The 27,474-nt window shown below is 52.1% G+C and overlaps 1 protein-coding gene across 3 annotated transcripts in view; it reads right to left on the reverse strand.

The window, feature by feature from the left end:
- Window positions 1-5,440: 5,440 nt before the first annotated feature.
- Window positions 5,441-27,474, reverse strand: part of PDE10A (phosphodiesterase 10A) — a 370,412-nt gene continuing 348,378 nt past the window's right edge. For all 3 annotated transcript variants that reach the window (XM_055137220.1, XM_055137218.1, XM_055137219.1), the window contains 4 exons: window positions 15,512-15,623; window positions 14,799-14,879; window positions 12,200-12,288; window positions 5,441-10,997 (listed from right to left, as the gene is read on the reverse strand). In XM_055137220.1, coding sequence (XP_054993195.1) covers window positions 10,895-10,997; window positions 12,200-12,288; window positions 14,799-14,879; window positions 15,512-15,623 — 385 coding nt within the window. In that variant the 3' untranslated portion in view covers window positions 5,441-10,894. The remainder of the gene's footprint in view (window positions 10,998-12,199; window positions 12,289-14,798; window positions 14,880-15,511; window positions 15,624-27,474) is intronic.

Consider the following 27,474-nt stretch of genomic DNA (forward strand, 5'->3'; position numbering starts at 1 on the left):
TAATAGATTATCTGAGGAAGTGGGCAGAATGGGAGAATAGCAAAGAATGCAAACGTTTAAGGAAACTGGATGTGGGCCCCGATGGCAGTTTCCCTGGGCATTGTTCTGCAGCCTTCCCCAAGAAGCGGCTGTCCCTTAGTTACAGGTCAGTTTGTACTGACATTGGTTCCCAGGCATGGGTTTCTGGCCATTCCCAGGCATTGGTTCCCGGCACTTATATATCCTCTTTGGAGAAATACCAGTTCAAATCCTTCACTGATCTTCAGTGAGATGCGCCATCTTCTTATTGCCAAGTTTAAGTCTTCTTTCGCTGCGAGAGGCTTCTCACATCAGTGAGTCGAAAATATTCTCTTCTAGGTGGGATTTTTATTTTTCTTGAATCCTTTTAAGCAAAACTTTCTGGTGTCTGGCTTCTCTGTTGTGGTACTGCTGCTGCTTCAGCTGGTGCCGAGAGTCGGTCCAGGTGCCAGGCTCACCGGGGAGGGATCTGCGAGAAGCCGGCCCTCTGGAGGTGTCCGCCCCGGCCTGTGCCCCTCGCTATTGCTCGCTCTCCTTATTCTGTAACAAACCCTCTCCTCGGAGACGCATCCCGTGCGTGCACACACCCCTACCGACCACCCTGCCCCCCTCGCCCCTACCCGCCTGCTGCTCTGCGTGTCGTGCCCTCGTCTGATGCATTCTTCTGCCGCCGACGCCCTCGGCCCAACCCTCTTCCACACTGGTGCCCCTTCAGCCACCCCAGCCTTTCCACACCGGTGTCCACTCGCACCTCCCTTCCCTGGCTTCCCACACTGGTGCCCCCCTCTGGGGTCCACTCCAGGGTAACGAGCTCCTGGCACCCAGCCCTGCCTGTGGCTGCCCCAGGGCCAGCTCGCAAGCAGCGGGGAGGGAGGCTGGGCGGAAGCCAGTCCACTGCTCGAGACCAGGAGCTGTGGCCCGCCCGGGAGATGACCGGAACCCCGGAATTCTGCAGCTCCTGTTCAGTTGGTGCCCCCTTGGCGGAGACACAGGTGGCGGGTACTGATCACCCCTGAGTCTGGGGTGTCTGGACGGGTGTTGCAGGAGATCAACACCTGAACCAAAGAAGCAGCAGGCGCTGTGCCAGCGGGCGGCCCTGTGGTGGGCGGGACTCCGGGGGGACAGGGAGGGGAGTCGGTCCCCTGCCCGGCTGCACCCCTGCCTCGGGGGCCCCCTCAGCCTTCAGAGGGGACTGGCTCTGAAGCCACTGGAAGCCTGAGTCTCCTCGCGGGTGGAAGGAAGATTATGGGGCGTCTCAGCCTCAGCCCCAGCGTGAACCAATGCCTTACCTGGATGCTGTGTTTGAGCGTGCCTGTGTGCATGTGTATATGTGTGTGTGTGCATGTGTGTGTGTGTGTGTGTCCGTGCATGTGTGTGTATGCACGCATGTGTGCGTGCAGCAGGGGCACACACGTGAGTGCGCGTGCATTGGTATACTGACTGGCTCCTCCCCGAAGACGCCTGCTGGGCATGCCCGGAGCGAGAGTGGTGTGAGTGGGTGCTAGATGGGTGACGTCTGCGTCTCAGGGGGCTACTGGGGGGTGTGAGCACTGCCCTGAGCAGGCGCGTGGCGCTGACACCGTGCGGGGAGGTTCTGTGGAAGTCAGCTCGTGTCACCGCTGCCTGGCCCGCGGCCCTGTGCACCCTGCCTCAAGGAACAGAAGCTGTGGGGCCCCCGAACGTGGCCCCAGGACAGGCTGGTCTGGCAGAGCAGCCTTGCAGGTCGCCGTCCTGGGCCCGGGGACAGGGGCGGTGGGGGGGGGCACAGTCTCCCGGAGCCGGGGTGGTGCTGAGTGCTCACAGGTGGCAGGAGAGCTCGCTTGGTGGCGCTGAGTCCCCACGGGAGGCAGGAGAGCTCGCTTGGTGGCGCTGAGTGCTCATGGGTGGCAGGAGAGCTCGCTCGTCCCGCTTGGGCGGAGCCTCTCAGCGCCCTCGCTCCCCCGGGCCAGTCAGGCTAGTCAGGAGCCTCCTGGGTCTCCTTCCCTCGGAGTTTGGCTGTGACTGACGGGGCTGGGGGCCCCTGGGTGAGAGTCGGGTGGGGGGCTTCCGGAGCAGGAGCGAGGATCCCCAGGTCTGCTCTCCCTGCAGTGCTCCAGCCTCCGCCCTCAGGCTGGCCGGGGCGTCCATGTGCCGGGACCCACCGACCGTCGGAGGAGGTGCCTCCTCAGAGCTCCTGTGCCCTGCTGGGGTCTGCCGCCCAGGGTGCTGTGTGTCCCCGACCCCCCTCACGGCCCCAGCGCCCCCTTGCCGTGCCCGACTGCACTGAGGCCGGAACCCTCCCCCCCTCACCCCTTCACTGTTCCTGCAGTCTGACTGTCCACACCCCACTCGAATGCGGGTGCTTTTCTTTTTTTTTTTTTATATATATTTTCTTATTTTATTTTATTTTTTTTTCTTTTTTTTTTTTAAAATTTATTTATTTTTAATTATAGAATCACCGTGAGGGTACAGTTACAGATTTATACACTTTTGTGCTTATACTTCCCTCATACAAAGTTTGGGAACCCATCCCTTCACCAGTGCCCATTCTCCACCACCCGTAAACCCAGTGTCCCTCCCACCCTCCCCAATCCCATCTCCCCCCCACCCCACCCTGCCACTGTGGCAAGGCATTCCCTTCTGTTTTCTCTCTCTAATTAGCTGTTGTGGTTTGCAATAAAGGTGTTGAGTGGCCGCTGTGCTCAGTCTCTAGCCCTCATTCAGCCCGCAACTCCCTTCCCCCACATGGCCTTCGACTACAATGTAGTTGGTGATCGCTTCTCTGAGTTGACCTTTCCCCGGAACGTGAGGCCAGCCTCGAAGCCATGGAGTCAACCTCCTGGTATTTATTTCTACAGTTCTTGGGTGTTAGTCTCCCACTCTGTTATTCTATATACCATAGATGAGTGCAATCCTTCTATGTCTGTCTCTCTCTTTCTGACTCATTTCACTCAGCATGAAACTTTTCATGCCCATCCACTTGACTACAAAATTCTTGACCTCCTTTTTTCTAACAGCTGCATAGTATTCCATTGTATAGATGTACCAAAGTTTCCTCAACCAGTCATCCGTTCTGGGGCATTCGGGTTTTTTCCAGATGAATGCGGGTGCTTTTGAGCGGCCAGCCGGAGGTCAGGACTAGGCGGCCCCTCCCTGCCTTCTCCGTGACACTGGCGCCTCCCGGTGGGAAGGTCACCTGGGAGCTGGGACTGGAGGAGGAGGTCAGGCGGAGGGGGCAGCCTGTGAGTGGCGGGAAGACGATCAAGAGGTCGTCGCCCTTCTGGAATACTTTTGATTGGGGTCACGCCTGACAGTGACCCGGGATCACGCCTGCTGGGGCACAGGGAGCCAGGCGGCGGGGGGCACAGTCACACCCGGGAGAGCAGCTGGACAGTCACCACGCAGGCACGTGCAGGAACTCACCCCGGGAGGGGCACGTGTGCCCTGTGAGGGCGAAGCTAACACAGACTCCAGCAGCCCCCGCTCTGGGTCCCCGAGGCAGGACTGGAAGGTTCCGGTAAGCTGCCAATTGAGTCATGCACCTAGACCAGAAACTGGGCGGGTGGATCTGCTGTCTGCTTGCTGGCCACTGAGTAGTGAGGCCAATGCTAAGGACAGACCAGCACGCAGGCCCTCTGGACTCTGAACCCTGCATAAACGCTTGTGAGCGGGAGTCTGGTCCTTGCCAAGACTCCACTGTGCGGGGGGAGACTTGGACCCCGGCTGGCAATCAAGACCCTTTGCTTGTTGCATCGCCACTCGTCTTTGTGAGATTCCTCCGGGGAGCTCTGGGCCGGGTCTAACAGGCTGGCCTCTAGACAGGCCCAGCGCTACCACAGACTCAGGTCAAAGGCTCGGGCGGCCAGGGCAGCGGCAGGAATAGCCCTGGCCACAGGCCCTTTGCAGGGCTGCACACCAGAGCTCGCCTTCCTCAAACAACCAAGATGAGAGGGTGTGGCTGGGGGGCTGCGGGGGTGTGAGCTCCGTAGCTGCTGAGACACAGCGTCGGGGGGACACGTGTCCCATGTCCGGGCAGCACGTGGCGTCTGAGAGGCAGTGCAAGGTCCCTGCGAAGGGTGATGCCGGGTCAATCCCCACCGCCAGGCCTGCTTCTCCGGACCAACAGGGCCCAGGGTGCGTGGACGGGCCTCCAGGGACGCAGAGCTGAGCAAGCCCAGGGGACTCTCGTCCCCGTCACGAGCACCACGAGGCTCACAGATCGGCCAGCACCCGCGTGGGACTGTGCGTCCGAGCTGACCGCCCTGCAGCCCACTTCCCCGCGGCCACGCCCCACTGACGGGCCTCAGGGCTGTCTCCTTCGGGGGCGACTCCTTCTCTTGCTGCGCACTCTGCAGCGGGAAGGCCAGCTGCAGTCTGGCCTTCCTTGGGTCCCCCCCTTAGCGTGGCGTCCGAGGGTCTGCTGCCCCCCGGGGGGCTCCTCCCCCAGGCAGCGGGTGTGTCAGGGAAAGGCACCTCCTCAAGCTCCGAGTTGCAGTGCCACGAGCGCCAACATTCACACGTGAGGACTCAGAGTCAGGCCAGCTGCAGCTTGAGTCACCTGGTCACTTCACGCTTACACTAGTGCACGGTCCTTTCATGCATGTATCAGTTTACAACCGTCGAATAAAATAAACATTTTACTCAGTTCGACCGGAAATGACTGACAAAACTGCCCACAGGGGCAGCGAGTGCTCCTTCGGGGAAGGGTCTGTTGGTAGATGCTTATTCCGTGTCAAGGGCAGATCCCTGAATCAAAGCTACAGGTCCCCGGACCAATAAACATTGGCTAGTACAGCCGTGTTTATGGCTGGGGGCGTTTGGGGGGTACCAGTGAATTTTATCTTTTTGGTCTTAAACCTTTATCCTTCCGGCCTGCCCACCTGCTCGATCCATCCCATTTTTTCAGCAATATCCCAGCGCTCTCAGTGGAGAGTCACCGTACCAGGACTGTCGCCACGCGCCAAAGGGCCTCACCACTGTCCTTCCCCCACTTCTGCCCCCATCCTCCTGCCCGCCCCAGTGGCCGCCTCGGCTCGGAGTCCAGGACGAAACCCACTGCAGGCTTTGGGGGTTTCGCCCGGCAGATCCTGACTGGAGCAGGAAGAATTGTGACCCTTCGGGGACAGCAGGACCATCCACCATGTCCCTCCTGCTCCCAGCCAGGGATGCTGCCTGTGGACCCGCCCGGGGAAGCTGCTTCAGGGGCCCTGGGGGCGGCCGGTGCTGCCAGTGTGGTGCGACTGCTCTGCTCCTCACGCGGCCAAGTCTTCCCACCTTCGGCCCGGAGACCCTGCATTGCAGCCTCGGCGTCTGCCCAAGGGCGCCCTGCATCCCACCGGGAGGGCCCGTGTGGCCTCCACAAGAGGCCCCAAGTGTCGCAAGCACCGTCTCCCCGCGGCCTCCGCCCGCGCGCCTTCCCACAAACTGCACACAAGCCTGGAAGGTAGTTTAAAAATTGTATTCAACTTTTCACACCAAAGGATATCCGTTAAAATTATGAACATCTCTGAATATATTTCATGTATCATACATATATATATACTTTATATGTATAATTACATATCAACAGAAGATTTCTTGCTGCTCTAAGCATGTAATGAAAACAAGGAATCCGCAATCTAACACCCAATATGCATATATACCGGCCATTTGGAGTCGTGACGTTATTTACAACTTACCTAGGTTATAATAAATGAGAACTGCTCTATTGTACAAACATAACGATAAAGGTTTCTTTTAAATACAAAGACTGCAAATGAATACATGAAAAATTACACACATGTACAATATTTATAATTTATAAATGCAAAGTTAAGACCTCTTTAAATTATTGCACTTGCGCATTTTACAAAGATCTTTAAGTTATACATATAAAACAAATTTTTTTTAATTTTACTAACTCATCAGCTATAGTGAAGTTGGATATTGTTGACTTGAAACTCTTTCTCCTCCCAAGAAGAGCTGACGACACCTTTGGGTACAGACCCCCGGGCTCTGAAAACCAGCTGATTGGGACGAGGGACGTGGAACGCCCGGGACGGCTGGCTACGCGCCCCAAGTTTCCGGCGAGAGATCATCCCGCCGGCACGGAGAGACGCCTGCCCGGGAGGGCAGAGGGTCTGTTCTCTCTCTCGGCGAGAATCCAAAGGCGGCCTCGCTCTGTGTTTTGGTGACTGTTTCACAGTGTTTGGGACAAGGACGTGATCGGAAACAGGTCGGTGAGCCGGGCCGGGAGCGGGAGGGCGGTGTACAGGGACACCGAGAGCTCCACTGGCGCCATCACACAGGCAAGGGCCACGCGGAACGCACACCACACCACAGGCCAAACAGGGGGTGTTTCCTGCCACCCACACGGGCTGCTGGTGACGTGCCAGGAGACCACACACTCAGGGGTACAGGCGACAGCCAGAGCTGCAGCGCCCACGGTCTGAGACCTCAGGGGGCCGGGGCACCCGCTACACCCCTTCCCCGCCGTCTGAGCAAGCACGCCCTCCTCGTCTGCGACGGCCACACGGCGCCCTGGGGCGAGGAGCCCGACTGTCGCTGGCCCTCAGCCCGGCGCACTGGATGGGGCCCTTGGCTTCCCACGGTTCCATTTCCCTGTCCAGCGGCGACACCCTCGTTCCCACAGAGCCGGCCCCCTCCCACCCGCCGTGGGAGCAGCTGGGTGGACGCGCCTGGGAGCTCGCCCCTCCTGGCCCTGTGGCCGAGAGGGCAGATGGAGGGGTGGCACGTCGAGAGCAAGGCTGTTGGCATTTTAGCCTGTCTCTTGGAAACAAACGAAGTTCACACTGTCCCATCTTTTGAAAAGCGATGACTAGAACATAATTGATAATTTCTCAGTTCATTGTTGCTACTTCTATCATCACAAAAATGCATCTAGTGCTTTACACAATCAAAATATCCAGGGGAGGGGGAAAAAGACAATACGAGAAAAAAAAGTGACACCCCACAAGTATAAGTTATATAGTAGGGGGTATCACTAATTTAAACTTAGATGTTTAAAGAAAAATCAGAAAAACGTACATGAGGACAAATACTCAGGCGAATATCAAAGTGTCAAGGCCATGCACTACTGACAGACAGGGAAGCACTAATCACGGCCAGCCAGGTGACACTGCAGTGGCTAGAAATCAGAGTAATACTGGCAATAGCAGGATATACTAAAATGCCTAAATGAATATTTCTTAAAGAATTAAACCCTAACTCAAATCAACAAAGGAGAGAAATGAATCTGTCTGAAAAATACAAAGAAGACAGGGATTTCGAAATCTAAATCATGCATATGTATCTGAAAGCCAGCAAAACCACATCATAATCGGTGGAAGTTCTTGGAAGTTCTTGCAGGGGGTGGGGAAAGGCTAAATGTGAGCATTTCATTGGTTATATAGTGATTGGAATGTATGCAAATGAAATAAAGGATACAAATTGGTGGAGAATGGTCTTATTCATTATTCATTCATCTCAATAAAGTTAATCATGGGCATATCTCTTTAGATGCTTTTACCCACAGTTAAGGATAGAGAAATTAGGAAATATGATTAAAGAAGTAGGGTTACAGTAGTCGAAATAAAGGCACAGGCCGAGGCATGGCAGATCATTTAGTTCTATTAAAGCTCAAACCTTAATTTTGAGTCGAAAGACCAGAAAACATAATACTCAAAACTAAATCTATGTTTAAAAATCCGGATAAATAAGGATGTGTGCGTCTATGTTTAATTTACAAAGGTACCCGGTGGCTCCCACATAGCACGAAAGCGGAACTCACCAGGAAGAACTGAACCAGAGGGTCTTTGAAGCTGGGGAGGGCCAACCTACACGGGAAACCCACTTTCACGTCGGCTCATGTCGCTGCGAGAACATTTCACGTGGTGTACCAGCATGCTTGCCTCTGCCCAGGCAGGCCACTAGGAACCAGGACCGAAGTCGGGACCCGCCTGCTCCCTTTCCCAGGACTGACCACAACTGAGCAGAGGGTCCACTCCCTGGGCTCAAAAAGGCCGAGTCGGGATCTTCCCCATCACACTTGTTTCTTCTCAAGTTTTCCCGTGAGTTAATCCACAGTGCACTGCCAACTCATAAGTTGCTTTTGCCTTTTTTAGGAATCTTATTTCCCTGCCCGAGGCTCAATATATGATGTTGTTGGCATGTGCTTCCAAGAAAATGTCTACTGAAAAATTGTATTCATTCTGAAACATAATAGAACTGCATTTGACCTATATATATGTGTATGTATGTATATATATATATATATATATACATACACATATATATCAGAACAGAACAGGGTATATCACAAATCAGTATAATCAGTAACAATTTCTGCGACTCAAGCATTCTTCATCGTCAGAGCTTCTTCCTAAATTTATGCTCAAAAGGGAAACTCTGGCTCTGTCTACCATACCACCTTAATGAGAAACCCATCACAACTTTCGGTCCTAAGAAAGGCCATCTGCCCCTCTGAGAAAAGAGCTGGGGAACAGAATAGAACTCAAATGTTTGTGAAATTTATCTGTCAGAATACAAAGATGCACCAAAGTATGTTTTTCCCCCAAACGTGCTCTCACTGCGATCTGGAGTCATTCGCCTTTGGCACATCTGCGATGCCTTCCTAAGTCTCGCTCACGGCCGACACCACAGCCACTGCTCATGTCTGCAGAGTCCTTCTCTCCAACGTGGCTTCTGCTAAGACTGTTCCACAAGAAGCCACGTAGCCAACACATATACACATTTCCCTGGGAAGCTGTTCAAAGCACAGGTCACGGGACACGAAGCACCTGGCTATGCCAAAGTTAGAGAATTTTCTGCGATCAAAACAACAACTTTAAAATGCAAAAATGGTCAATGGACTCCCAGGTCTTTCAAGGTCAAGAAGAATAATTCACACATTTAAAAAATATCCTTTTGCTTCAGCACAATTTTAAATATGATTCCTTCCCCCCCTCACGATACAGGCTTCTGGCGAAGTGTGAGGGCTGGAGTGCATACGAGGGGGTGCAGGGTCACAAAAATACGCAACCTCTGAGAATCCTGTTCTGTGACTGTGCCAACAAGTCCTAGATAGGACACTGTCTAGGCAGATTTCTGACCAAGCACTATACCAATTCCAGCATGAAAAATCAGCTTTTGGAGAATGGGCATGATTGTGTGTGTGTGTGTGTGTGTGTGTGTGTGTGAGAGAGAGAGAGAGAGAGAGAGAGAGAGAGGATGAAAGTGTTTTCTTTTTTCCCCCTCATCTATGTGTCTGCATGCGTGTGTCTATTGACATACATGCATATGCGTGTACACTTACATACGTATGTGTGTGGTTCTAGCACATTGGTATTTCTCTTTTTCAAGTTCGTTTTATCCCTCCTGTTCACTACAATAGCCGGTAGCACCCGAGCAGAGAAGTAAGTGGGAGCTCTCAGGAGCCCATGAGCAACAGAACACGGTCAATTTACAAATGAGGATAGTGTTTACATAGAACCACTATGCCACAACATATGTGACCATGTTGTAAAAACATCTGATTTAATTTTTTTCTTGAAAGCCCAAACTCCTATGAACAAGACTGCGCAGAGTGCTGGCTCTGCAGAGGTGAGCTTTCAATTCCATTAAATGAGATATTCCGGCTCCTTGTGACCCCGAGAGCGGGTAAGCTACGGACTGGCCGCCTCCTGCATCTCACTCCCTGCCCCTCGCCCTCCAGGCCAGAACCACAGGCTGGGTGTGTCTGGATCGTCATTCTAAACTCCACGGACACGTGAGCACACAGTGGAAGTGATAGGGTTCTACGCCTTATCCAAAGGGGTCCAGGAGTTTGTATATTTTCCCGAAACATCTCGGGCGGGGGCATCAGGAGAGGAGAGGGTCTGGATGAAGCTGCCCCGTGTCCTAACACTGCAGCCCTCACTGCCCACCTTGCGTGGGCAGGAAGCTCTGACGAGGGACCGAGAGGTGCCGGGACCAAGGTAAACGTGGCCAATGAGGTTACGAGAACTCACAGGGTGGTTTGATCTGAATTCCAAAGAAATGCGGGTTGTTTAGTGAGAGTTCATGAGATGCACCTCTCGTTTTGAATGTGACTCTGACGTGCCATAGCGCTCCCAACTGAAAACAGAAAGGAATCATCATTAAAATTCACATTTCACAGCCCTAGGACCGACCCATCAAAACAAATTCCAGGTAGCTTTGCTCTTTAGGCAAAGGTTTTGGTAACTGCCAAGACTAGGATGAGAAAGGCTTCTCAGCTGTCCTTCGACATCTAGGCCGGGCCCTGGGAGCTGGCGGGCTGTGGTGTGTCCACGCCGCCCTGCCAGGACAGAGTCCACTTCCCTTCCTGTTACACTCGTCCTTCTACGCTGGTAGAACAAGCTTCAGAAATACACTTTATTCCACCCAACTGTAATCCACGAGGCTCTGAGCAGGATCCCGACTCTGTCACTGGCTGCAGGAGGGGCTGGCGGGGGCAGCCGGCTCCGCCAGGAGACCGCCCGCACGGTTACACCACAGGGGGGTCACACACAGACATTCACGATAGCAAGATGCGAAATTCCTATTTATAACCAACAACATCAAAGCAACATTGGTGTTAAAGCCGAAACACAGCGCCTCACTCGGGCCACTCTCAGCCCGTGCGCGGGAGGCCTGGGGCACGGGCCTGCTTCGGGGAGCTGCGTCCACTTCCGTTAAGGCTCGGCACTGTCCGCCCGGGAGGAAGGGCCAGTGTGCAGGTCCGCTGGGTCCTGAGGGCAGCGGGGGCCGGCCGTGCCGCTCCCGACAGGCACGTCTGACGCGTCGCGGGAACATGCGCCGCGGGGCCTTGGGGAAGTCCGTGTTCCGGGGCAGAGCGCAGGCTCCCCGGGAGGAGAAGGCTGGCGGTCAGACGGGCACGCCGGGCGCGCGGCCCCGCGCGTCAGTCCTCCAGCTTCGGGGTGTCGGGCGCCGGGTCCACGGCCGAGATCCACAGCGCACTCTCCTCCCCGCGCAGCACCTTCTCCCACTGGCTCAGGTTGTTCCTAGGGCAGAAGCCGCGGGTGAGCAGGGCCGGGGCCTGTCGGGGTGGGGAGGGGGTCGCCGAGCGGGGACGCATGGGGGCTCCCGGGGACGCCCACGAGCCTCCCCGGCACCTGGCACTGGGTCACACCAAGTTCCCTGCAGGAAAGCTGGTGTGTGCTCCAGAGACTGAGCTCACATGCCTCCTGCCCCTGGCCCCTCTCACCGCCTGCCTGGCTCGAATCCAAGTGCTCACCCCGACCCCGGGTGATGTCACTGTGCCCGGCCCAGCCCTGCAGACCCAGTCCTGGGCTTCCCTCCCCGACATCAGGTGCGGAAAGGGGCCCTGCCAGTGGCCAGTGGGCAGCGCCACCCTCAGGCCAAGCACCCCAGGAGACGTCTGTGGGGAAAGAATCCTGGAGACAACAGAAACCTGCCGCGCTTTATGTCTTTGCCTTTTCAAAAGACTATATTCCTAGGCATCACGCTTCCAGACCAAGATTACTGCTCTACTAGAAACTAAAAAAAAAAAACAAACCAAAACTAAAACAACAAAAACACTAAAACAAACAATAAAGAATCCAGGATACTTGGGGCTGGAGTAATAGTACAGCAGGTAGGGTGTTTGCCTTGCATGTGGCCGACCCGGGTTCGATTCCCAGCATCCCATATGGACCCGAGCAGCACCAGGAGTCATTCCTGAGTGCAGAGCCAGGAGTGACTCCTGAGCATTGTTGGGTGTGACCCGAAACGCAAATAAAAACAAAAAGCAATAACAGAATCAAGGTTGCAGGGACCAGTGAGAGAGTGTGGAGGTAGGCCCGGGCCTGGCCCTTGTCCCTCAAACGTCCTTCTCCGAGGCGCTGCGCCCCTTCAGCCGCTGTCCCCCCAAGCAGCCGCTCCTCCTGTGACTGACCTAGGCGGCTCCCAGGCGCCCAGACCCCGGCCTGCCCATCCCTGATCGCTCCTGCCCCTCCAGACACGTGACCTCTGCGAAGGGGAGTGACCCCAGTTCTCGGGGGGGGGGGGGGGCGGCTGGCACAGCCAACACGCAGCTTACGCTCCCCCCGGGGAGACGGGAAGAACAAGAGGGTCCCCGATCACGTCGCCCCGGTCCCCCCGCACGCGCCATGGCCCAGGCCCTCAAGCCAGCAGCGGCGTCCTGTCCACGCGGGGACATCCGCTCGGCGCCTCGGCACACGGGCGTGGGGCAGCGGGCACCTACCTGCAGGCCTGGAGGAGCGGCTCCGTGGGCGGGAAGATCTGCGTGAGGGTGGTGTAGCAGGGGATGGCCACGGCGTTGTAGAAGCCCAGCTGCCGCCACACGGGGGAGAGACAGAACGCCAATCAGCCCGCGCCTGCAGCCTCCGTCCCGACCGCAGACACTGCCCCTCACCACGGGACACCCGGCTCACCCCCGAGTACAGCCAGCACTGAGCGCCTTCTAACGTGCGTTAGACGCTCAGAGACATCTTTAGAATGCACTAGAACAACAGCACTCCCCAAACACCAACGCGATGTGGCGGTCCTACAGAGACCAGGCGCCACGCCCCGCCCTCGACACGGCTCCCACACGGCTCTCCACAGGGCAGGCTTCAGATGTGCCTTACCAGCAGCATGTAACTGCTACGTACGGCAGAAGCCGGCTTCACAGGGGCCAGAACTTGGAGTTCCTAAGCTACTCGTTGGTCCCAGACACATACTGCTCTCCCCTGTAAATGGATCTAACATTTTGGCACAAACACTAGCAATCGGTTCTGGTCTGTAAGCCCACTAGCACGGAGCCTGCCCCCCAGCACTCAGTGTGAGGCGATGGAGCCAGAGAGGAGAATAGTCACAGAACCGTAGGCGGAAGCTGGCCTTTCCCGTACCGGGGGAAGCAGAGACTAGCCAGATGGAATGTCGTGGCAACATGAAAGGGAAGGTTCTGGAAACCCTGCGAGCCAGCAACTACACTGTGGGGGCTGAGAGTGGACAGCCAGCCCCGGGCTGAGGACGGGAGCATGGCCACAGGCAAGAGAGGCAGTAGGCTGCACTGACCCGCCCTTCCTGCCTCGTCACAGCAACTGACTTAAATAAAGTGGGAAACATGAGAATATGTCAAAATGCAAGACTGTGTGATTTTGGGGAATCCCTTTCTACACTAAATCCTGTACCATCATGATTTGTCGTTAACTTCCTTCTTTATTCTTATTCAAGACTACTGCCAATCTAAGGAGACCTCCATCTATGAAATATTTCACACTATCCATGGAAACCGGAGATTGCATAGGCGGGTCTAGAAAACTAATGCTAATTCATGGTGAGACACAGTTCAGTGTGCACCACAATATTAGACAGTGCTTGTTAGGAAACACGCATTTAATCAAAATCTATAATGTTCATCTCCAGAAAACATCTCCGCATATTCTATGACATAACCTTTCTTGTTAAAAATTAATTACCTATGGCTGGAGGGCATTTGCCTTGCATGCAGCTGACCTGAGCTCGATCCCTGGCATCCCAAGTACCACCTGGAGTGATTTCTGAGCGCAGAGCCAGGAGTGACCCCTGAGCATCGCTGGGTGTGACCCAAAAAGATTTTTAAAAAAGTTTAAATTCATCTACTTTTTTCAAGTCAGAGGGACCCTCTGTTCTCTGCAAACACAGCGGCCAGAAGTGGGGCCCAACACAGAGGGTCGAGCACTCTTTATATTTTTATTTATTCTGTGGGCGTTGGGCCACACCTGGCAGTGCCCAGAGCTTACCACTGGCTCTGCATTCGGGGATCGATTCTGGTGAGGACAATACAGGGTGGCAGGGATCGAACCCAGGCTGGCCATGTGCAAGACTAGCACCTGCCCCTCCGCTGCCCCCAGCCCCCAGCTGAGTCCACTTTAACCCTGACTTCCCTCGGCTCAGTCTGACTACCCTCAATGGCATCTAAACGGGGACAGTACTTGGTTCCAGGGTTCAAGCTCAGGCCACCGGTGGCTCGGTCCTTCTTGAGTATAACACAGCTCAGGGCTGGACAGGACAGGGCTGCTCACTGCCCGCCCTACACGCAGACGAGGACCTCAAGCCTGCTCTGGGAGCCGCTCTGGGCTTCTCAGGAGCCCCGGGGCCACTCCTGGTCAATCCGGCCACATGGCCCAGTGCTAGAGCTGCCGGCAATCACCGAACGGGGGATCCAGCCCAAGAATTCCTTCTAGAATATAAAATACAGATATGAGGCTACTATCCAAGGCCAGGGAAAACTGGGGCCGGGAGGACTTATCCGTGGTTGGGAGTTTGTCACAAGTGTTTGGGGGAGGAGGGGCAGTTAGGACAGAGAAGGGACCAGTATGACGGTAAGAGTTGGAAATGATCACTTTGGACAGGAACTGAGTGCTGGGAGTAGGTGAAGGTTTACACGGAAACCTTCCAGTATCTGCAATGCAAACCATAATGCCTAGTGAGAGAGAGGGAGAGAGAGAGTGGGAGAGAGAGAGTGGGAGAGAGAGAGGGAGAGAGAGGAGTAGTGCCTGCCATAGAAGCCGCGATGGGTGGGGCAGGAAGGAAACCGGGGACACTGGTGGTGAGGAACGTAGACTGATAAAGAGACAGATATCGGAACACAGTAAGACTGAATCCCAACCATGAACAACTTTGTTACTTTGTATCTCACCTCGATTCAATTAAAAAAAACCGGATATACTTTTCCGTCAGTACAAGCAAGAAGTCTCATAGGTCTCAGCATCGATTACCAAGTCCGCAGAGGGAAAGAACCGTCATCTCAGTATACACAACCCCAGGCTCGCCGGACGCCTGCTCGTGCGGACTCGGCCGCGTCACACAGTTCGTACCTGGCCTTGCGGGACTTCTCCCCTCTTGTCTCTGTCCATCATGGGGATCGGCTGTAACCCCAGCTTCTTCATCTCGTCGCCCTGAGAGGGATGGCAGGGGCGGGGGGTGGGGAGGGAAGGTTAGGCCCTGACTTACCAAACAAGCACAGTCCAGAAGATAAACTGTTTCTGGTCACTGAGAAGATCCCATCAAAGAACAAACAGTGAGAGTTACACACACGTTCCTTCAGGAGAGGAACGGAGGGACCTGCACTGCTGCCCCACACGTTTCATGGGCCCGTGTGCGGCTGAATTGGCCACTGGACCAGTTACACAATCTGATGCTGTGCAAGACAGCAGTCCTCGGGAACCTGTGACTAAAGCGTGTCTCGCACAGGTGGGGGGCTCCCTGAGGGTCTTCTGCTGCCGATTTCGATGGAGCTGTCGCCTGGCTGTGTTTCGTGAATGAACTGAGCACTGGCTGTTGAGTCAGGGAAGCTGGCAGTGTCCCTGCCGTTCAGGCCTGAGTCCATGCGTGGCTGAGAGCAAAGGACTCACAAGCACACTGCAACATGCAACACAACCACTCTGCCCGTGAAGTTGGCCCGAGTTCCCAGGTATGGGGCGGCAGGGTAAGCCACTAAGATGGCATTAAGTCACCCGGGTATGTCATTCCCCCCCACCCACCCCATTTCTTGGTACCACCCCTGTTTCCAGAAGGCGCCAGAGCATACCTCAGCCCAGAACTCCGCATAGATGTCATTGGCTGTCAGCTTGGTGACGGGCCACAGCTTGGTCACGGAGCACAGGTCACAGGCTGTCATCATCAGGCCAATGACACGGTCTCTGCAACACAGAGACACGGCACGGTCAGCACCGCTCCGGGCGTCCGTGCCGGAGAGAGTCCCCGGCAGGGACGGGCGGAGGAACCAGCCGTGAGGTGAGGGACTCGGTCCCGGGGCACTGTGGCTGTGGGCGGGCCCAACAGGCCAGGCCTCGACTTCTAGCCTTAGGGGACTTGGGAAGCCCAGGGCAGCAATGACCCATCCCGTCCTCTCCTGTCACATGGGACATAACACCGACCCTGCGAAGAAGCACCAGGATGACCCCGAAGTCAGGCCCTCCAGCCCCCGCGCTCACCTCACTCTGCTCTGCCCCGGGGCTGTGGTCACTGCCCTGGGCTATGGGCCTGACCGCGCCCCCCCCCCCACAAAGATGACCCAGCTGTCCTCCTCGAGACCCGTCCCCGCCTGTACTGGCCCTGTCCTGCCCAGCCGGGCTCTGTCCCGCCAAGGGACACGCGCACCCAGCGTGGCTCTGTCCCAGAGCTGCCCAGGAGCCCTGGCCTGGGACCGTCCCGGCCTCGGCGCTGTCCACAGTCCCTGACACACACCCCGAGCCCACCTGCCGGCCCCGACGCCAGAGCAGGCTGAGGAGGTTCACACAGATGCCCCCAAACCACAGGTCTAAAGGGATCAGGGGATGCAGACTCCCCCGCTGGAGGAGGTGAGTCCTGAGTGGAAGGTGCGGTTGTGGTTTAATGAGGAAAGACTGAGCTCTGGTTTGTGGCTTCTTAAAGGAACAAGCACACTATTTCTGAGCTGGGCGGGTATCATGCAAAACACCATTTACCTCTTTACAAATAATTATTTCACTTTGAAATATGTCGATCTCGTTCCATCTATATTGCACTGTAGCACTGTATGTAGCATAGTCATCCCATTGTTCATCGATTTGCTCGAGCGGGCACCAGTAACGTCTCCATTGTGAGACTTGTTGTTACTGTTTTTGGCATATTGAATACACCACAGGGAGCTTGCCAGGCTCTGCCATGCAGGCAGGATACTCTCGGTAGCCTACCGGGCTCTCCGAGAGGGACGGAGAAATCGAACCCGGGTTGACCACAGGCAAGGCAAACGCCCTACCCACTGTGCTCACCAATGTTCATTTCTCTTGGTGAGATATTCTAGCAAGGGAGCAGGAGAGACGGTACAAAGGGGAGGGCATTTGCCTTTCATGTTGTCGACCCAAATTCAATCCCGGCACCCAAAATGGTCCCCTGATCCCTCCCAGAAGTGATCCCTGAGCACAGAGTCAGGAGTAAGCCCTGAACACCACTGGGTGCGGCCCTAAACCATAAAAAAAAACCAAAAACAAACAACAAAGAAGGAAAATTCTAGTTAGCTTTTTCTAAATAATACTTTGTAGCACTATAACTCCGTGAAACAAAAAGAATGTAGCTAGAATAAGATGCCTATTCCATTACCGAAGGATAAGATGTTTATTCCATTACCAAACCACCAACATTCTTCCTGGACTCAATTCCCTGTGGGTGCAGCCACTGAAGAAGACAGAGACTGTCAGTGGTGATCGTAATCTCGCTGAGAAAATGGTTTATTCGGGGGCAGTGGTGCCCAGGGCTTGTTGCTGGCTCCACACTGGGGCCCATTTCTCGTAGGGTCCGTGTGTCTCTGTGGTTCCGGCTCAGCTGCAGGCCAGGCCCAGCGCCCTGCCCGCCCCCCCCCCCCCCCGCCCTGCACTCTGCTCCCGCCCGTTTAGACAAAAGTCTTAGCAGCAGGTATTTATTAGGCATGAATGAGTAAATTGAAAGAACCAACTGTGTGCTCCACGCCTTTAATGAAAGCAGTCGCTCACATGCCCAACTCGGTGGTGAACCATTCTCGGGGCTTCTCAGGAGAGGCGGCCTGAGCTGGAGATGCTCTTTCTTTGCAGAGACCCCCTGGTGGGACAGAGCTTCAGGCGGTGTTGAACAGCCTGTCTCAGTGCTCCGGGGTGATCTCTCGGTCCTCGTCACTCAGACACAGAAGCGTCCACTGCTGTGGCAGGACAGGAGCCACCACACAGCCCCTCACACGCTCCCACACCTCTGCACAAGCACGCTGCGAGGCCCGTGTGTGCCACCACTGCGCTGGCGGGGCCCGTGTGTGTCACCACTGCCCTGGCGGGGCCCCTGTGTCATCACTGCCCTGGCAGGGCCTGTGTGTCACTGTGGCCTGGGGGTCTCCCATGGCCACACCGTGGGTCCATTGAAGCCCAGGGGAGCCCTGAGTGACCAAAGCTCAGACTCGGGCTGACTGGGGCCCACCCCCGCATGGACACCCACTCAGATAAGTCCCTCCCTGACCCCAACTGGGGCCCATCCCCTCCTGGACACCCTCCGAGGGTCAGGCTCCGTGGCAGAGCATGTGTTTTGTGGGTACAAGGTCTGGGCTGGGTCTTTGCACTAAATCACACGAACTCCCCACTCGTCTCTCCAGCCTGTGGCTGAGAGCGGGGAAGAGACAGACAGAGGGAGAGAGAATGCACAAAAACAAAGAAACAAACTAAAAGATAAAAACAAGGGAAAAGTATTAAACAACGGGACAGGTATTAATGGAATGATCATTAATTATGTTAAATGCCATGATCTAAACATGCCAATTAAAAGAAATCATATGAGCTAATCAAACAGCAATACCCAACTATATGATGCCTACAAGTTCACTTTATTAAAATTTTTTTTTTAAGTTTTGGGTAACAAAAAATACCCGTGGCTTACTCCTGGCTCTGCACTCAGGGGTCACTCCTGAGGGGACTCAGTGACCATATGGGGTGACATGAACAGATGCCAGGTCAACCATACTTGCAAAGCAAGTACCCTACCATCTCTCCCCAAAAAATCATGTTAAATATAATTGCACACAGAGATGAAAGTAAAAGGATGGTACAGGTATTTCATGCTGACATTAGTAAGAAAATGGGAGACAGTTGACCAGAGGAAAGGAAACCCTAATGAAGAACATTCCACACTAGCACACTCCAGGGAGACCTGGTGACTTCTATGTGTCTAACAGAAGAGTATCAACACAGGTGAGGCAGAACTGACGTGACACCAAGGATGAATAAAGGGACCCACTGCTGGAGTGGGAGACTTCGACATCCTGCAGTCACTTAGCGGGCAAGTCCAGTGGGTATGGAATGAGAACATATTTGAACTCAGTATCTTAATTATTGACATCTCACAGACTATACTTCATCCAACATCAGAAGACAATTTTTTCAAGTTTACATAGAACAATCACCAATATTTGTCATATTATAGATCATAAAACACATCATTTTTGTTTGTTTGTTTGTTTTTGCTTTTTGGTTCACACCTGGCAATGCACAGGGGTCACTCCTGGCTCTGCACTCAGGAATTACCCCTGGCCGTGCTCAGGGGACCATATGGGATGCTGGGAACCGAACCCGGGTTGGCTGCATGCAAGGCAAACGTCCTACCCGCTGTGCTATCACTCCAGCCCTGACACCCTTAAAATTAAAAAGAATATAAAACATACAATGCATACTTCAGGTAGTACATACCAATAATAGAAAAGCAGCTGGGAAATTTCCTTTAGCATATAGAGATTAAATATGTGGACACATTTATAAATAGCACATAATTCTCAAAGGAAATCTAGAAAAAAAGTGAAACACTGAAAACAAATTTAAAATGAAGACGCAACAAAAATGTGAGATACAGGGGCTGGAGCGATAGTACAGCGGGTAGGGCGTTTGCCTTGCACGCGGCCGACCCGGATTCGATTCCCAGCATCCCATATGGTCCCATGAGCACCACCAGGGGTAATTCCTGAGTGCAGAGCCAGGAGTAACCCCTGTGCATTGCCGGGTGTGACCCAAAAAGAAAAAAAAATGTGAGATACAGTGAAAGCAATGACTAGAGGGACGTTTATAGCATTAAGAACACATCTCCCCCCAAAAAAGGTCTAAAACTTACAACTTAAGGTTTCACTTCAAGAAATTATAAAAGTAGCAAGTTAAATCCCAATCATTTATTTACAAAGGTAAATTAGAGCAGGAATAAATTAAATTGAAACCAGATTAATTTCACACTAAAGTAAAACCAAATTAATTTAACACAATTAGAGAGAATCAAACTAACAGAAAGCTCATTTCTGAAAAGATCAATAAAATTGATAAGCTAGAAGTTCATTCAAGAAAAACGAAGAATTTAAGTTACTAATATCAGAAACAAAAAAGGGAGACATCATTACAGACCTCATAGACATGAATGTGTAACAGAAGACTACAAACAACACTACACCTACAGATTTATTCAGCTTAAGGGACCAATTTTGTGAACAACAACATTTCTCAAAACACACAAGAAGAACAGACGATAGGTATATCCATATTCATTAGGTAAATTAATGATCAAAAATCTTTCCAAACAGAAAGTTCCAGGCACAGAAGGTTTCACTGGTGAGTTCTATCAAGCATCTCAGGGGTAAATTAAATTTTACTCCTGAATTCTTCATACTCTCTTTTAGAGAACAGAAGTGAAGAAATTTTAATTTTATGATACCATCTTACCCCTGAAGCCTAAAGTAGACAAAGACATCAAAAGGAAATTTCAGACCTATCTCTCATGAGCAAAGATGCAAACTTTCCTACACTGGAGAGAACAAAGAAGGCAAGGCACTTTCTCTGCACACAGTCTGAGTCCAACCCCAGGAACACGCGTGTCCCTGAAGCCAGGAGTGAGCCCTGAGCAGAGCCAGGAGTAAGCCCCCAGCACAGACAAGCGTGACCCCCAGCAAAAACAAAGCTACACATACATAGACTCAGCACAAATACAGCATACCCGAGACTATATAAAATATTATATGCCAGGACCAAAGTTTTGTCCCAGTTATGCAAGTTTAGTTCTGGAATGAAAAAATCAATGAAAGGGGTTGGAGCGATAGCCCAGTGGGTAGGGCGTTTGCCTTGCACGCGGCCGACCTGGGTTCGATTCCCAGCATCCCATATGGTCCCCTGAGCACCGACAGGAGTAATTCCTGAGTGCAGAGCCAGGAGTGACCCCTGTGCATTGCCAGGTGTGAACCAAAAAGAAAAAAAATCAACGAAGGTAAGCCATAACTCTGTCATTTACATTAGCCACCTGCACAATGGAATGTTTGCTTACCCAGAGGAGCGGAAGACCCAGAACAGCCAGTGCAGTACCAACAACACGAGCGCTGAGGCCTGGCCCGGCCCCGGGCTGCCTGCAGAGCTGCAGCGATGACGGTGCCATGACTCTGACCGAGGAACAGCACGGAGCAATGGGAGGAGAGGGACTCCTCAGTCCCTGCACCAGTGGGGTCCCCTGGTTTCACAAAGGACCGAACACAACACACCGGAAACAGCCCCTCAGGGAAGGTTCCGGGACAACTGGCCGTCCACTCACAAACAGTGGCTGGAGCTGCCGGCCTTGTACATGTCATCAGTTTCACAGAGGGATGACTGGTCAGTGGGCTGTGCGTTGCTTTGGCACTGTCTGGCTTTGTTTCAGTACGATCGCATGCTCTGATAATGACACACGTGTGTCTTGAGAAATGAACACCACGACCAAACACTTATCACCTGCAGGCCCCAGAACCTGCTCATTCTACAGTGGGAAGTTTGGACCAACCTCTCTGAAGACCAATGGGTTAACACATCCAAGGAGTTGATGCCTACCACAAGGTCGCAAAGACTTTCTTCTACGATATTTTTTGGTAATGATTATGTGTAAAGTTTACAGTTGTCATTCAACTGAAACCCTGGTAAAGACCCTTTGCTGAAAATACCATCCACTCCCCCAGTGAATTATCCTAGCAACCAACAGATTTCAGAGTGTGGGTCTTTTGTAATCCATCCTACCAGGGCTTGGGTCTACACGAATATCAATACACAAACTCTTGTTACTGTTACTTTATTCTAGGACTTGAAATCCAGTGGAATAAGCTCTTCCCTGACTTCCTGAAATTGTCTATCCTAGGTCTCCTGTATTTCTATATGACTTTGTGTCATCTTGCTGATGCCTACAAAATAATTCCACAGAAATTTTGACTGCGATTTCATCTTAGGAGAGATATTTGTGGAAAATATTATCAATATTGAGTTTCACAATCCATGATTATGGCATTTATCTCCATTTATGTAATATCCCTTAAGTTCGGCAATAATTTGCATTTTAAGCCTAATGATTTTTAGGATTGAGATTTAAGTATTGATTTTCAATACTTCACAGTGACACTGGGAGTGGGGGAGAGCGCATTTTTTAAACTGGTACAGAAAATATAATATAGTGATAAGGAGATGAGCAATACATTTTTAGGGTTTGAGAACAATAAAATAAAAAATTCCGAAGGTATTACTGCACAGTAAGTAGGCAGAAGTGAAAAGAGCTCAGCCTTTAGGAGTCCATATTTAGGTTTCTCTGTGTATGGCTCAGAGGAGGTTCTGGGGGTCTAAGAGAAAGTCTATTATGATGGGGATGTTAGAATTTGGGTTGCTAGAGCCTGTGGAACTTGAAGGAAGAAATCTTAGAAAGGGGAGAGCCAGAAAGGGTGAAACAAGCAAGCAGGAGCTCTTCAGGTCCCTGAAATCACTTTATTTATGGCCAGGTTTTACCCCTGCCTCCACCTAAAATTGAAAAATTAAAAAAAAAACAAGAAGAAAATAAATATAGGTCCTGACTGTGTACACAATGATATAGGCAAGAGAATGTGAGCCAGCATGCAGGGGAAACTAAGTCAAGAAGACAGACAGAAGGAGGAATCGAGAGGAAGAGCCACTGATCTCAAAGTAAATAACAGGAACATTAAAAAATCCCCTGGAGGGTGTATATTCGGAAGTGATGAGGCGGGGAATATTAGTAAAGACATGAACGTTATAGCCGAAGCAAAGAAATAGTTCATCTCTGACAAAATATGCAGGTGAATGGAGGGTTCCAGGAGTCCCTTCAACAGCGCACAGAGCTGGGAAAACCGGGCAGCCACGTGTGAAAAGGACGCCTGTCACGTCCACACCATGCACACAAGTGGATGCTAATGGGTTAAAATCCTCCATAGTGCACCCAAATCCATAAAACACGCCAAGGAGAACAGGCAAAACTCTCCATGAAGTATCTTCAAAAGTGTCTTCAACGATCTCACGCTATTGGCCAAGAAGACAGAAGTGAAAACAGAATTACAAAAGAAGTTTCTCCACTGTGAAGTAAATTAGAGTTAGAATAAAAAGACACCCTACTGACAGAAAATATTTGGTCACCAAACACTGGACAAGGCCTAATATTCAACATTTAGGAAGCACTCACAAAACCTGACAGGAAATAACCAAAAAAACTTCCAAAAATGGAGAGAAGATCTGAAAAGACACGTCAGATCTCTACGTACCCAAGGAGGTATAAGGAGGTGAACAGATAGATGCAGAACTGCTCTCACTAATCATCAGGGAAACGCAAATCCAAGCAGCAATGAGCTATCACACCCCAAACCAGTGAGGCAGTCATAGCCAAAATGTTTTATTATTTTATTTTTATATACTTTTGGCCACCCCAGCTGTGCTCAGGGCTTACTCCTGGCTCTGTGCTCAGGCATAATTCCTGGCAGGACTTGGAGGACCATAGAAGGTTCTGGGAATCAAATCCTGATTGGCTGTGCTCGAGGGAAACGCCCTGCCCACTTTACGATTGCTCCAGGCCCAACTAAAGAAGTTTTCGAAACAGGCAGTTATGGCAGGTGTGCAGGAGAGAAGGAAGCCTCGTGTACTGTGAGTGGGGACACCACCTGGCTCAGCCTCTGTGGGACACCATGCAAGGACGTCTCAAAAAACGGAAAACAGAGTTTCCACATGACCCAGTAATTCTTCCCGGAATCTACCCCAAGAGCCCAAAAAGAGTATTTCAAAAAGATATTTGTGCTCCTATATTCCCTACAATGTTCACTATTCATAAGAGCTAAGACTTGGGCCCGATGTCCAATGACGGAAGAATGGATAAAGAAATTGTTCAGTGCATATGCAATCCATGTGCAGTGAAATACGACGCAGCGTTCATCAAAGGTGAGATACTCCGATTCTAAGTGGAGAAAGCACCAGGACCCCGTCTGCGTGAGGTCAGTCCCAGGGGCAGGGACAAATGCAGGGATTTCCCTCGCCTGCTGGGCTACGGGACTGAAATACGGCTATACGGCTAGTGGTGACAGATCACGGACCCCAAACTGAGTCTCCTCCAGGGGGAAGCCCCCAGTGGGGGGACACTGCCACTCTGCCTCTGGGCGCTCCCGCACACTGCATTATCAACCAATACTTTAGCTGCATGCTAAACCACCGTCCTAACACAAAAATCAGGGAAATGAATGGAAAAGGAACAACAGCACTGGTAAGCATAATACATGAAATCATATAAGGCATGGGATGGAATTAAACACAGATTGGAGAGAATGTGAAAAATATCAGTGAAATTTAAAGACAGATCATTATCCATGCCAAGATACACACACACACACACACACACACACACACACACACACACACAGAGGCAAGAGAGAACTGACAAAAGCAGCACAGAGCTATAGGAACCTACAAGCTACCATGTGACAGTTAAAGAAAAAAATAGTGTCAAATGGGATGGAAAAAAATTTTGAAAAAATGATTAAATCTTTCCAAAATGTTCTTGAATTTAGAAAAGAAAAAATTTTGAAAAAATGATTAAATATTTCCCAAATGTTACTGAAATCCAAAACCCCAGAAATCTCAAAGTATCTTAATCAGGACAAAATTATAAGATTTTATAATTTTATAATTTTATCATAAAATTATAAAATTCATACTTGGGTACATCATACAAAATAATATTTTAAAGAAAAAAACCTTCAAAACGAGCCAGAACAAAGAGACATACACTGAAGAACAATTATGGCTGGCTTTTCATCGTGAAAAAATAAAAAGGATGCTATTAGACAACCGAACATTTAAAAAATTCTGAAAAATACACTTGTTAATTTAGAACTCAGCAACACTGTCTTTGAGAAGAGAAGCCAAAGTAAGGACATTTTCAGGAAAAGGTTGAAAAATATCTGTTGTTAATACACTTTAAGAAACGTGAGATGAAGTTCTCCGCATTGACGCTTGATGATATCAGATTCCCCATGAATGTAAAGCATTGGAAATGGTAGAGATGAGTATATATATTTTTTTATTTGAGAATTTGAATAATTAACTATTTAACCCAAAGCATTCCTCACCTATGAGGTGTATGGCATGCAGAAGTATAATATTCTACAACGAAAGCCTAAAAGACAAAGACACATGTAAGTTTTGTTGCCTGAGGTGGAAGATTATGCGGGAATGGTATAATACTAAGTGCTATATTATAAACATGAGACTATCAGTAGCAGAGTCATCTCTTTTGCTTTGTTTCGGGCCACACCCAGCAGTGTGCAGGGCTTCCTCCCGGCCCTGCATGCAGGGTCACTCCTGGCGGTCGGGGGTGGGGGGGCACACCCAGTCGGCCGGGTGCGAGGCAAGCACCTACCTGCTGTGCTAGCACTCGGCCCAAGGACCTTCTTCTTTTGAGAACGGGAGAGAAAACCGTCAGCCCCAGAGAGGAAGCAGGAGGGGCAACGGCCAGAGGAGTGTTCCGGGTTCTCGGGGGAGAGGAAGGGAGGCTGGTGAGAACGGGGACGGGACAGTCGGGACACTGTGAGTGGGCAAGTGCCAGTTCTGCAGCCTCACGGCCCCCTGGACAGAGGGACGCGGAGGGCGGTGACTGCTGGGGTGGGCACGAGAAGACGTGTGACTGATGGCACAGGACGTGCAAGGCGGGAGCACCACAGAGGAGAGGGAGGGTTTATCCGTGTGATACGAGCACCAAGCAAGAGGACATGGCACACGCAGAGGCACCAAATAACAAACACTCTAAACCTGTGAGGCAAACGGAGCACCAGCTGTCAGCCTCCCCTCAAAAGGACGAATGTCACAGACGGGGAGAGGCCCCAAGGACTTGACACACTGTAGTTAGCCTCTGGCACCCACGGGTCTGACCCCTCACATGCCAACCACCGAGCCCTGCCAGGAGAGGAGCAGCCCCTTGGAGCAAGGTGGCAGGAGTTTCTCCCTACAAAGGGCAAATTCAGGCTCATAAAGTTAAATCATTATATTAAAAATACTTTAACACTTTTTAAAATTATCTAATAGAAATATAGCATACAAGAGAAAGACAAAATGTTCTCAACAAAGACAACACAAAGTTATAAAAAGGTACGGGGCTGGAGTGATAGCACAGCGGGTAGGGCGTTTGCCTTGCACGTGGCCGACCTGGGTTCGATTCCCAGCATCCCATATGGTTCCCTGAGCACTGCCAGGAATGATTCCTGAATGCAGAGCCAGGAGTAACTCCTGAGCATCGCCAGGTGTGACCCAAAGAGCAAAAAACAAACAAACAAAACAAAGTTATAAAAAGGCTGAACTACTGCTAAGACATGCATTACCTTTGAAATTCTTAATGGTCAAAATCTAACTCAGAGAGGACCGCTCACACACACACACACACACACACACACACACACACACACACACACACACGTATGAACCAGGTGTCATATGACTTGTAACTATAATTTAAAATATTCTGTAAGTTAGAACTATGACTTCAGTCATTTTGCCAAGACAAGAGACTTACTCCTAGTTAGCGACTTTGCAGCCTAAACGGTGTGTGCCAACGGGGTCCAGCCAGCAGGTTATGCGCGACCCCCGGCAATGCTTCCTGCCACACCCTGCCCAGCTGAGAGGTGTAGACAACCAGGGACAAGAGCTACCCACAGGACCGCCCGCTGTGTTCTGCACTGACGTCAGGGCAAGTGCCAGGGTGGTGACACGAGGCAGGAAGGGGCACCCGGGGGCTCTGCCGACCACCCCCCGCCCCCCACCCACACATAGCATATACTTGAGTTTACAAACTCTTCCCTGTCTTCCTTCAAGAAATCCCCCAGAGGCAGAAGCTGCAGGTGGCTTCGGGAACTGAGCTACCCCGAGCCAGCCGTGTCCCGCAGGCAGCGGACTCCGCTGACGGCCCCGCCCAGGCTGGGCTACCCGAGAGCCGCTCGGCAGGAGAGACTCTCGCTACCTGGCCAGGAGGAAGGCCACCGAACGGCTCAGCCAGAGACACGCAGAGTGAGCAAACACCAACACACACCCGATTCGGCGGCTCTCGAGGACTCCCAGGGGAACGACACGAGGGAGGCGAGGGCACTGTGGGGCGGGACCCCGGGACACAGACACAGACACAGACGCAGCGGCTTCCCCGGGAGCCCCTGACCAGCTGGCCCTGCCTTCTCCACAGGTCCCCGAGCCACCCTGTCACTGGTCACTCTCCAGGGCACCCCGCCTGGCCCGTGGCCTCTTGCCCGGCCTCACTCATGCTGGTGCTTCGACGAGACCAAGCCCTGTAGACAGTTCTCTCTACCCAGCACACACAGTCAGTAAGAGTCGGACCCTAAAAAAGGGAATTATTTGTATTTTCTTTGGAGTCTGCAGACCAATGGCTGAATGTTGGACGGTGGCAACTCCACAAAGGTCTCAAGGAGGAAGAGTCCCCTGTGGAGTACCCAGTCCGGGGCCAGCCCAGCACCTGCCTCTCCTGTGGCCAACCGTAACTGAATGCCCAGCACCAAAGATGGTCCCCCAGACCCAGCCAGGAGTGACCCCTGAGCACAGAACCAGGAGTAAGCCCTGAGCACTGCCAGGTTTGGCCCCAAAACAATTTTTAAAAAATGAAGTACCCAGGGGCTGGCGTGATAGCACAGCGGGGAGGGCGTTTGCCTTGCATGTGGCCAACCCGGGTTCAAATCCCAGCATCCCATATGGTCCCCTGAGCGCCGCCAGGGGT

The sequence above is a fragment of the Sorex araneus genome, chromosome 4, assembly GCF_027595985.1.
Source record: "Sorex araneus isolate mSorAra2 chromosome 4, mSorAra2.pri, whole genome shotgun sequence".
Lineage (NCBI taxonomy): Eukaryota > Metazoa > Chordata > Mammalia > Eulipotyphla > Soricidae > Sorex > Sorex araneus.